Below are 12,651 nucleotides of genomic sequence, written 5' to 3' on the forward strand. Positions count from 1 at the left end.
GAACACAAATTGATGTCACTTATTCATATGAGAACCTTGATCAATGAAGATGAGACTAAGCAGAGATTCTTAGGAACTCTGAGAGGGGCTTTATGTAAATGGTGAGATTTTAGGGAGGCATTCCATTCAGTGTCTGATGTTCTCCTGCTTAAGCAATACTGTCAAGATATGGATTAAAGAAATAAAAAAGACACTGATAAACAAAATGCCACCGGAAATGGTGACACAGATGTGGTCTGTCATCTTGATGACTCAGACACTAGGTCCTAGAGGAACAGAAATTTGCTGAATAGAGAAATCTATTTTGTTGCCAGACTGGAAGTTAAAATATCAGCCATTCCAGAGAAATGATATTACTGAACTTGAACACATGGGCAGAGAAGAACTTGACAAATTCAGCTGGAAAACTGCACCAGAAAAGTATAATGAAAAGAGACCATGTGAAGACTTGGAATATTATGATCAGATCAGAGAACTATGTTAATTGATAATGTATGAAAAAGGAAGAAAGGTTGATATTTGTTGTTGAGGCTCCAAAGGAATGCACTACAGAGCAGTAGCTCATTTCAAGTAAACAAAAGAAAGAAGCTGGAAAGTTAAAAGGACTATTAAAATTTAGCCTTTTTTTTTTTTTTAAAGACTTAAATGTCAGACACTGGAATGACCCACAGAAGAGCAACTGATTAAGAGAATGAAAATCTGTAGTGATTAACACAAAGCCACTGCTGAATGTAAATACCAAGGGAAGGTCGAGTAAAAAGAAAAGACAGGAAAGGCAACAAATCACAGACTACAACTATCATATTTTCAAAATTGTAATTAGGTATTACCGAATAAAGTAAATAGCTCTTAAGTTAGAGTGCAAAATGAAAGCACCTTATTGTTTTAAAGGTGCATAAGCAAGACAATACAACATAAGCATATCCACATTTTAAATAGTTGTTTGTGTGGTGGGTAAATGCCATTTAAAAACACTTTCAATAGAAAAATGATTTATAAGTCAGTTTACAGAAGATCAAAAAAAATCAATGTTTAATACCAACTTTAACTATAAATAACTAAAAAGAAACAAACTGTCTTCTATCCTGTTTTTGCTTCAACATCTATGTCTTCTGCTCTTTGCTTTTTGGAGAAAACATTGCATTGTAAGGCTGCCGTCTTTTGGGACGAGGACAAGGATCAAGATCTTCCTTAATGTAACCTTAAAAACAAATGACAAATTTAGAAGACTGTATTTGCAACATGTATTTCTTTCAGCATGTACCAGGTAACATCTGTCTCATTTAACGTATTCTAGTTTACATGATCCTCTGATTATTAGCTGTGCAATGTTAAAGATTTCACTACTTAGCATCAGTTTCCTCATTTATACTAACAATAATAGCAGCAAACATTTATCAAATGTGTTGTATACATTATCTCAGCTAATGCTCACATTCCTTTGAAGTAGCTTCTACTATACCTCCTTCAGAGATGAGGTTACGGAGACCCAAGGAAGTTAAAGAACTTGCTCAAGTTCACAAAGCTACGGAAGTGAAAGAGCTGGGACTTTGCCCAAGGTCCGTCTAACCTCCAGAACCAGAGCTCTTAAGTACTTTCCTAGTCTGCCTCCTCCAGATTGCAAATGGGGACAAAAAAGAACTTTTCACTATTATAATTCCACATGCTTATCAAAAAGACTTTCTGTGGCAGCTACTTCTTTAAACGATTGATCCACCCAGGCATCCCGTGCCCCTATACTCTTCAACCATCCGATTCTCCTAAGGCATCTTGAATCATGTGGTTTGCACTCGGCCATATCCCCTGAAGGCCACGGTAGGTGTACAAACACAGGCTCTATGCAGATTGTTTAATTCTATTTGATGACCAGGCAGTGTCATCATGTCAAAGGGAATGTAATTTGGCTTGTTAATGGGGAAAGTGAAAATATGGTAATAGCTACAAGAGACTTTGCATCTTTTGGAAAAACTATCTTACTACTCAATATCTGGAGCTTCAAAGCTGTACACATTCTCAAATCATATTAAATGTCAGTGCCATATTTGAAGGAGCTAGTTGCCAACGGTCCTCCAAAGGTTCTTTTTACTCAGATGTGGTTTATAAATACCCAGCACTGTGGATAAGTGATAATTTAAAAGCTAAAATTCAGACTAGTTGCTTTAAAAAGATGCTCTCTTTTTAACAATATAACTTTGCTGGCTACTTTTATAATGTTATTATTTTATTAAAAGTCATTTTGATGACAGGATAAGAGAAATTAACTTTCTGAAATTTGAATGATAAACGAGGATAATGAATACACAATCATATTAAAGTGATTATACACAATCTCTGATTTCAATGACATTATTCAGAGTTAAAGGTGAGCCTTTTATCTTTAGGAATTTGCTTTTATGTCACTGAACTAGCCCCTGAGCAGAAGGTAAGAGGAACCATGGGGGAAAAGTCTAATGGTTAGATTTGAGTATATACAGTATTTAAAAAAAAAAAAAAAATTCCAAAATGTTATAATCTGTACTCTCACCTCTTTCCATACACGTCTGAGTGGAAGGAAAACCAACTTCCCAGAAATTCTCTGGTGTGTTGGGTGGAATGTAGCGGAATCGATGTCTCGAGCAGGAAGCCAATTTCTTTTCTCTTTCTTCTGCTGGAATATCTGCATAATACTAATAATAAAAACTGCTAAGTTTTTCACTTAGAAATAATAAATGGACTGTTAGGCTTATTGATTATAAACTAGAAGCTACTAAGAAAGCTGTTAAAGTATTCAGCATGTTAAGGAAAACAACACTCACTGAAGATAATATTAGTAATTAATACTAACAGTAACTAGTGCTGGTCTGTGAAATGTTTCCTCCACAAATGAGAAAAGGAGCTTGCAGCCTGTATCACAGTGCAAACCAATATGCTGCTTTTCTCATCAATAAAGTCTTACAATACAAAAACAAAAACAAAAAATGCCAGCTTAGCTTTATAGTGTGCTGAGTGATGCAGTTAATTTATCTACCGGTGCAAACTCAACTGTCAGACCAGTAACAAAACTGTACTTGGAACAGCACTTTTGTCAGTTGTTATTTGGATATAACATGTGTGTTTTGAAGTAATTTTCTTCCTTTCTTTTTTTTTTTTTTAAAGATTTTATTTATTTATTTGAGAGAGAGAGAATGAGAGAGAGAGAGAGAGAGGACACAAGACGGGGGAGGGTCAGAGGGAGAAGCAGACTCCCTGCTAAGCAGGGAGCCCGATGTGGGACTCGATCCTGGGACTCCAGCATCATGACCTGAGCCGAAGGCAGTCGCTTAACCAACTGAGCCACCCAGGCACCCCTGAAGTAATTTTCTTATCCAAGTTTTTACAAATTAAAGTTTAGCTTTGAATGTTGCAGGCTTTATGACTTCCCCCTTTAAACCATATTTTTCAATTACGATCAAAGACATAATTTCTTGCAACTGCAACCCAAAGAACTTGAACTTCATAAAAACAAGGTTAAAATTTGTATGTAAAAAATGTACAGGTCCTTCAAGCTCTAGACCTAAGAAAACAAAGCAGCAGTGTAAAGTTTAATAGAACATGCGACAGGATCACACAATCCAGCCAATTCCACCTCAAACTTGAGAAACTGAAAATCAAATTGATAATTTACTGACGATATCTTCTATTGAAAGTGGCGCACACTAAGGGCTAAAACTTAAGTTTGAAGGAAAGGTTTTTTGAGTACCTCTGAAACAACTTTTTTGGGGGTTATCTTTTTCATCTTTCCCATTGCTGTGAATACAAGACTTTGTTACCGTGGCCTGGACATGGGATGGGATGACCCTAACTAGAGAATAACAGTTATCTATCAATTTAGAGAAACACTGCCACCAAATTACAACATATACAAAAGCAACAGTGGGTTGGTGTAGCTGTGACACAGTGCACAACTGGGAGAGTGGTAGAAGATAAAATCAGAGAGGAAGTGGGGTGCCAGAGTTTGCTGTCCTTGATAAGGACTTTGGGTTCTATTTCTGAGTGAGATGGTCAGACATTTAAGGGTTTCGGGCAGAGAAATGACATGATTTAATTTTTATTCTAAAAAGATCATCAGGAAACAAAAGATCATTCATTGTATTGAAACACACGGTGAAGACAGAAATCAAGTAGATGTCCGTCCTATCCAAGCCATCCTGTGCTGCTGCCCGCTCTCAGGCCCTGTCCTGTCCCTTGACACCCTGCATACCTGACTCCCTCTCCCCTCTGGCAGGGAGGCCAGGAACTAAAGCACTTAGTAGACCTTTAATCCTAATTTCCCCACTGGGGGCAATAAAAACCATTAACATCTCAGAAATACCTTGCTTTAGAAACAAAGAACATACACTGTGAAGAGACAGGTATAAACAAGAAAAGTGAGGACAGAGGTGTATGGGAATTCTCAACACAGGTTTTCTAAAAACAGTTGATTAAAATAAAACAGAAGGAAAGCACTTAGAAGCAAATTATTTCAATAGTCCAGACAAGATGAAATGGTGCCTTGGTCCAGGGATTTAGTGGTGGTGATATCAAGTGGCTAGAAATGGGATACACTTTGAAGGTAGAACTGATGGGATTTGCTGATAGATCTGTTACTGAGATGTGAAAGAAGAGAGGATAACTATAAGAGCTTTGGTTTAAACAGCCAGAAGAATGGACATAGAGGAGACTCAGGTGAGGTTTGGGAATCAGCGGTAGAAACTCTGTTTGCTTTTGGACATAGTGAAATTTGAGATGATTATTACACTTCCACATGTGTACCACATATTCCACAAGTGGAAGACACTGGGATACATTTAAGAACTGTAAGCATACAGAGAGTATTTAAATACATAGGACTGGCACTTTCGCTCCTGGTCATGGGAGAGTTAATAGGGAACAGATTTATCTCCTATCTTAACAAAAATATTGGAATAAAATGTACCGAGATAATGGTTTTTATTTATTTAGTTTTAAAGATTTTATTTTGGGGGGGGAGCACAGAGAGAGAGTGAGAGGGAGAAGCAGGCTCCCCACTGAGCAGAGAGCCGGACATGGGGCTCGATCCCAGGACCCCGGGATCATGACCTGAGCTAAAAGCAGACGCTTAACCTACTGAGCCACCCAGGCACCCGAGACAACAGTTTTTAGAGACTGAATAACAAACAGCATAGGAAATGATTCCTGAGAGAAGGAAAGCAAATTAACAGTGCTTCTGGCACAAGAGCTTTTTTCTAACTGGTAGTGTTAGTTCCAGATTGTAAAGAATTATGGTCTTAACTAAAAACTGGAGGCTTGACCATGTTCTTTAGTTAAGAAATCATGATATGTTCAATTTGTGTTATGAAAACTCATGATACAGATTTTGCTTGTACTGCCAAATTGCTTTCCAAAATCGCGATCTCTATTTACACTCCCACTGGTAGTTAGAGCCTATTTCTCAGCAAATGCTTACCTGCTCTACAAGCTATCCATAAATAACTTTAATCTGCTTGGTTATCAAATTTTCTAGCCCACAGCTGTTAAAAAGAAAATTTAAAAGGGAACTAAATCACTAGAGGCAGGCATCTAATAGTTAACAGACAGCAAGGGAAGAAATTAAAAAAACATGTTTCAAGAAAACACAGAACCTGCCTGAGATATTTAGTGAGCGGATGGTTAGTACTACTTCTGCTTCACTAGTCCAAGATAGCCAATGTATAAAAGGAAAATATAATTGTGTTCTAAGGATTACATAGAGCCTGCTCATCACATTGTGTTTAGGAAGGAGTGTTTGGGGGAAAAGTTAAGAAATTATGGTTATACCAGTTATTTAGAAAAAAACAATTATGAATATGTCATTTCCTGAGAGTGCTGGGATAAGTAATAAACATTAAAGTTTTCTACTAAAGTATCAGAATTTTCCCCAAATAGTATACGAATAAAGAAGGGCCTTTGCTGTAATATAACACCGGGGAAAGAAATTAAAACAAATACAAATAGGGCGCCTGGGTGGCTCAGTTGGTTAAGCGACTGCCTTCGGCTCAGGTCATGATCCTGGAGTCCCGGGATCTAGTCCCACATCGGGCTCCCTGCTCAGCAGGGAGTCTGCTTCTCCCTCTGACCCTCCCCCCTCTCATGTGCTCTCTCTCTCTCATTCTCGCTCTCTCAAATAAATAAATAAATAAAATCTTAAAATAAATAAATAAATAAAACAAATACAAATAAACACAGAAAAGAAAAACGGCACAGATATCTTAAGCTGGTAAAAAGAACGAGGGCTTAGGTTCCAGATTCACTTAATGAAAATCTGAGAGGTTGAGGGCTTTCATTTCCAAGTATTGAGATCCCCCAAATCACAGCCAGTGTGCTCTTTAATTATCCATCCTGCTATTCCTGGCTCAAACGAGGTTTCTAGATACAAATATGGTCTCTATCTATGATTTTTAAATCACGCATTTCTAATCTAGAAAGCTGTATTTTAAAAAACCCACTGAACAGTATTCACATTTGTACTTACAATTTCACATTCCTTACATGTGTGTCCAAGCAATTTTCTTCTCTCTTCTTTTTTCCGAACTACCTCAATATGAGGAAAATTCTGTAAGCTAGTCTCTCTGGAAGAAAAATGAATTAAATTTAAAAATTAATCCATTTGTTACTACAAAGATCTTTGGTTTAGATTTTTAATTAATGAAGGTGAGGGCCCAGAGGAGAAATAATCCCAAAACATTCATTCATTTTATTTGAAATGTTTACTATGTCAGAAAAACATATTTTTTCATGTATTCTTCCTTAAATACTTATTAGGTGCTTACTGTATGTCAGGTATTTTTATGTATATTGTTCCCTAACTAAAAAAGATAACTATTACTTCCTATTTTTGCCTCTGATTGGCTGAAAATAATATATAAAATAACCTAATTTATTACTATTTAAATATTTTATGTATTTACTTAGAGAGAAGAGTGAGTGAGTGAGTGGGGGGAGAGGCAGAGGGAGAGGGAGAGAGAAAATCCCAAGCAGGCTCCAAGTGGGGCTCGATCTCACAACCCTGAGATCATGACCTGAGCTGAAATCAAGAGTCGGATGCTTAACTGACGGTCATCCGGGTGCCCCTAAAATAACCTAATTTAAAAAGAAATATTGTATTATTAAAGTCAGGAATTGGTATTCTATAACATAACCAAGAAAGAGAGTAACTGCCTATTAACTCAGTTTTCTTTAAGAACCTGTATTTCTGGGCTAACCTACTCCCCTCCTCAAAAAAGAGATTCTTTTGTCTGTACGTCATGGGTCATTTTCTCTAAAAATTTCTTTTGCTGCCTCCACTCACCCTGAATTCTTTAAAATGTCAGGAACAATTATTTGCGCTTGTCCTTAAATGGATCAGATCCTACTGAGAACTACTGGAAACCTAGGAGGGTCAAAGCCACTGAGGTATGGATTAATGAGATATAGAGTGCTTTGGGAAGCAAAAGCAAGCAGGAAGTACAGAACTTTTTAATATACTGTATCCTGCTTTAAGTTTTAAAGCTCAATATAGAAAAGTCCAAACAAATAGGTAAATGAAGACTTAAGTGATGGTATACATATTTGTTTATAATAGAAACATCCCCAGAGAGCTTCAAGAGCCTGACTCACAAAAACTGATTTGTAAAACGACTTGGTAACATATCTACTCCTCTGAGGCATTCTGATCACATGCCCCTCTAGTTGGGAAGCACTTTCTCTCAAAAGGAAGCTTTAACTGCTCTATGTCAAAGTATATGAGGTTATAGGTCCTGTGGGGGCGTAAGCCCAAGAACTCTCAACTTTAGAGCAATCTGTAAGTTAAAAGGACAGATAAAAATTGCTTCCTTTCAAATGGTTTATGGACTCTTAAAAGCTTATACAGAATACATTTTGGCCGTATCCTTTCCTCTTGAGTATTATTTATTCTGCTACTATTGTTCTAATGCTGCAGGGAATTTCCTAGCAGACTGGCAACTGTACTAGACCTTAAAGCATCACCTGAGAGATGACTAAGCTTCTTGTCCCTCATACAACACAACCCATCTTCCCAGGGTTTGCTAGTATTGTCTGTGGGGAAAGGAACAATGCTAATTTTAAGACTTTTACTGTCCTCATGTCTTATACCCACCTCTTGTGTCTCCAGCTATCTAATGGTTTCAGAATAAATAAAACTACTCACATTTTTAAAAAGTTAGTGAACTTTCAATATGAAACATTTGAAATGACAGTTCTTACTCTGCAATCCTACTTCAAGGAATCTATCCCAAAGATACACAACAATATGAAAAGAAAATGTACAACGTTATTCACTGCAGCATTCTGTGTTAGCATAACTGTAAACACCCGAAATACTCATTACTAAGGAATAAACTATGGTACAAACAATAAAGTACTGTACAACTAAGAAGGGAAATGCGGAATACCACTATATGCTATTACGAGTGATTTTCCAGGATATATACTTAAATGAAAAAAGCAAAAGCAAAACAGAAAAGTATATATATAGCATTCTACCATTTGTTTAAGGGGAGAGAGAATGACAATATATTTCTGTATTGATATCAGCTTTTATTTTTTAAAATGGATTGAAAACCGTATTTTTTAACAAATGGTTACCTTTAGGGGTAGGGAGCTAATAGGGTAAAGGGGACAATGATGGAAACTAGACATATCTGAATATACCTTGTTTTGTAGCCTCTGATACCATGTACATATTTTACATAATTAAAAAAAATTAAAGATAAAAAAACAACTACAAAATTCAAAAGCAAAATAAAACAAACCTAGGGACCGAGTCAGTTGCATACCTGCCCCAAAAATAATTATTCCAAATGGCTTTAAAACACAGTGACTGGACTGCACATTTATTATTATAAATAGATACACCTTTTCTTTTCACTTTTAGAATTTTTATTTTATGAAAAGATGCAGGGGCACTTGGGTGGCTCAGTTGTTAAGCGTCTACCTTCGGCTCAGGTCATGAGCCCAGGGTCCTGGGATCGAGCCCCGCATCGGGCTCCCTGCTCGGCGGGAAGTCTGCTTCTCCCTCTCTCTCCCCCAACCCCGCTTGTGTTCCCTCTCTCGCTATGTCTCTGTCAAATAAATAAAATCTTTAAAAAAAAAAAAAAAGATGCAGATAACATGGTTGTTCTAATAGAATGTATCTTAAGAACAAAAAGCCCACAAAGACATCTTAAATCATTTTCATAAATCATATTATTGGTGATAATTTATATTATTCTGAAACTGCTCTAAATATTAAAGAATAAAGTTAAATGAGAAATTATGTGGGTAGCACTGAGAAATGGGATTCTCAGTAGGGGGAAAGTAGGTACAGATAAGAGACAGAAGAGGTTGTTACCTAAAAATCCTGTAGTTTTTTTTTTTTTTAAAGATTTTATTCATCTATCTGACAGAGAGAGACAGCGAGAGAGGGAACACAAGCAGGGGGAGAGGGAGAGGGAGAAGCAGGCCTCCCGCTGAGCAGGGAGCCCGATGCGGGGCTCGATCCCAAGACCCTGGGACCATGACCTGAGCCGAAGGCAGACGCTTAACGACTGAGCCACCTAGGCGCCCCAAAAATCCTGTAGTTCTGAACTTGAATTGGAGCTATCAATATGAAAAACTGTAGTTATCTCAAAAAACAAAATAAAACAAAAACCTTATTCCTAACTCTGTCCACCTAAAAGATCTAGAAATAATAACTATGGCAATGAGCAACCTGGTGGTTTGACTAAAACACATGAAAAATTTAAATCCATGAGTTCGTAATGACATCACAAATAAATCACATTTGGGATGCTAGAGTACTATTTCTTTGGAGAACTGGTAAATAAAGGAAAAGAATTAAGCATTTAGCAACAAAACAACAGCTCTTATCTATTAGAGTCTTACAGCATCAATAAAAATTTGTCTTGGCCTGTCAGATCCCTAAAATTCTCAACAGAAATAAGTATAAAATAAACTTTGCTTATTGAGTGACTCAATTTGCTAACATCATAACTTGAAGAAAAAAAAAACAAAAATTTTTTGAATTGAATTACTATGCTTAAATTCACTTCTAGAATGAACAGTACATGATTAAAAGTTATAGAATTTGCCATCTTTGGGGAAGCCTGGGCAGCTCAGTCAGTTAAGCATCCGACTTCAGCTCAGGTCATGATCTCAGGGTCCTGGGATTGAGCCCCACGTTGGGTTCCCCGCTCAACAGGGAGGCTATTTCTCCCTCTTCCTCTGCCCCTCCCCCTGCTTGTGCTCTCTCTCAAATAAATAAAATCTTAAAAAAAAAGAAAAAAGAATTTGCCATCTTTGAATAAAAGGCACAAAGCAGCATTATGGTTCAAAATCAAGATGCTCAGTTTTTCTTTTAAGGTTTAAAAATCCTCATGCAGTAATTCTCAAGCACAACCTAACGCTTGCCACCTAAAGTCTTATAACAGTTACAGTATATAATATAACAAATTCCTGAAGTTCAAATAAAGTCCCTAATAAAACAGAACAGGAATAAAAACATTTGTTATAAAAAAGAGAGAAAATAACTATTACCACTGTCAAAAAAAGTAGTGGTAATATAAATTTCCTTATTTGTAGTATTTGTCCTTTTTATGCTTGAGTCTCTCTTTTTTGTTAAGACCATAAGGTAAATGATATGAACTTGACTTTAACCAAAGTAGCAATTTAACAGTTCAGAGGTATTCTGACAAAGATGACTCTGTTGTACTTCCAATCACATCACTGGTATTAATCAAGACCAACTTACTTTTCATCATCTTTAAAATACGGCTCCACAAATGCTTTCTGTTTGACTTTATTTTGTTTATCACCAGGAACTGTAAACAAAACACACATACCACAAACTGAATGCAAAATTGAGAAATAGCTTTTTTGGAACAAGAATGACCTATATCAAAACTTCATTCTTATTGGATTTCATACTTCAGGCTCCTGGACAACTCGTTTAAATTTTCTGTAACTAATTTTCTCTTTCTTTTTCATCTGCATAATGAGGAGGGTGGTGATTATCTTGTTTACCTCAGAATTACTAGAGATAAAAATCTTACCTATAAAACTATTTTAGATTTAAAAACTATATATACAAAGTGTATGTACATATGTGTAGATTATATATAAAATTATTTTAGACTTCAAAAGAATTATTCTGATGCCCATTATCATTTGGCACCAAACAATAAGACAGCTTCTAATATGTTTCACTTATTAGTCCTGCTGATTTTTTTTTTTTTTTCAGTAAGCTCTACACCCAATGTAGGGCTCAAACTCACAACCCTGAGATCAAGAGTCACATGCTCCACTGACTGAGCCAGCCAGGAGCCCCAGTCCCGCTGATTTTTATAATGTGTCTTTGACGTAGATTAACTAGGAAATAGAGGTTAAAGAATTTTATCAGAAAATTGGTGACAAAATAAGAACAAAAGCTCATGGACCCGAATCCCAAGTTGTCTAGACCCAAACAGCCAACTGCTATTGTGTATTCAAATAATCAAAATTTATCATGCATGGTGCTAAGTTCTGGGGACACGCAATGTCCGACAAGAGAAACCAGGTCTCCTGTCCTCATGGAGTCTATACCACAGTGAGGGAAACCGACATTAAGCAAGTCGACAGCTAAGGCTTTTCTGAGGAAGGACATGGAAGGTGGTAACTGATGAATAAAAAGAAGTCAGCCACAAGAAGCAGGGGTGGAGAATGTTCTAGGTAAAGGTCCTGAGATGGGAAAAAGGTTGGTACGTTATAAGAACTAAGAGAAGGCCAGTGTGGTTGAGATTGAGTGAAGAAAGGTGTTAGGAAAGATGAGATCGGAGATGTGGGCAAGCACCAGATCATGATGGGCCCTAGAGGCTGAAAGGAGTTTGAATGCAAAAGCAAACCACTGAAGACTTTTGAAAAGAATCTACTTACTGAGGGATAATTTATACAGAAAACACACTGATTTTAAGTATACTAGGATTAATTTTGACAAATGTTTACTCCAGTGTAACTACCATCCAAATCAAGAGAGAGAACTTGCATCACCCCTCGAAGTTTCCTCCTATTCTTCTGCTTCTCAAACAGATGAATGTTCTCTGAAGTCTCTTCCCTCCCCCATGGAGGGATGATTTCTGCCACCACAGCTTAGTTATGCCTGTTTTAGAACTTTGTATTAATGGAATTACATAATATGTATTCTTTTCCATCTTTTGGATCTTTCTAGCTCAATAGGTTTTGGAGATTCATTGTTGAGTCGAGTACCCTCCTTTTTGTTGACAAGTAGTATTCCATTAAATGAGTTTACCACAATTCATATTTAGTCACCTGTTGATGGACATTTGGGTTATTTCTAGTTTTGAGCTACTACACATAGCACTGCTATGAACATTCTTGAACACAATGCTTTGTGAACGTGTTTTCATTTTTCTTGTTTATATACCTAGAAGTGGAATTGCTGGGTACTATGCTGGGTGTATACATAACTTCATAAAAACCTGACAAACCTCAATAAAGCTGTTAAAAAAACCTTGCTGAACTCTTCCACAGCACAATTTTATATCCCTACCAGCAGAGTATGAGAGTTCCAGTTGCTCTTTACTCTTGTTAATGTCAGATTATTACTAATCTTCTTAACTATTTCAGTGGGTGTGAAGTAGTATCTCAGGCCCTCCTGTCCAGTAA

The 12,651-nt window shown here is 36.8% G+C and overlaps 1 protein-coding gene across 2 annotated transcripts in view; it reads right to left on the reverse strand.

Annotated features, from left to right (window-relative positions):
• Positions 1-230: 230 nt before the first annotated feature.
• Positions 231-12,651, reverse strand: part of RBBP8 (RB binding protein 8, endonuclease) — an 87,953-nt gene continuing 75,532 nt past the window's right edge. Inside the window, exons 17-20 of one of the 2 annotated variants that reach the window (XM_032421381.1) lie at positions 10,742-10,811; positions 6,488-6,584; positions 2,525-2,666; positions 231-1,201 (exon numbers count right to left, since the gene is read on the reverse strand). In XM_032421381.1, the coding sequence (XP_032277272.1) occupies positions 1,104-1,201; positions 2,525-2,666; positions 6,488-6,584; positions 10,742-10,811 (407 nt within the window). In that variant the 3' untranslated portion in view covers positions 231-1,103. The remainder of the gene's footprint in view (positions 1,202-2,524; positions 2,667-6,487; positions 6,585-10,741; positions 10,812-12,651) is intronic. The other variant, XM_032421382.1, reaches the window with a different exon arrangement.

This window comes from Phoca vitulina, unplaced genomic scaffold, assembly GCF_004348235.1.
Source record: "Phoca vitulina isolate PV1807 unplaced genomic scaffold, GSC_HSeal_1.0 scaffold24, whole genome shotgun sequence".
Lineage (NCBI taxonomy): Eukaryota > Metazoa > Chordata > Mammalia > Carnivora > Phocidae > Phoca > Phoca vitulina.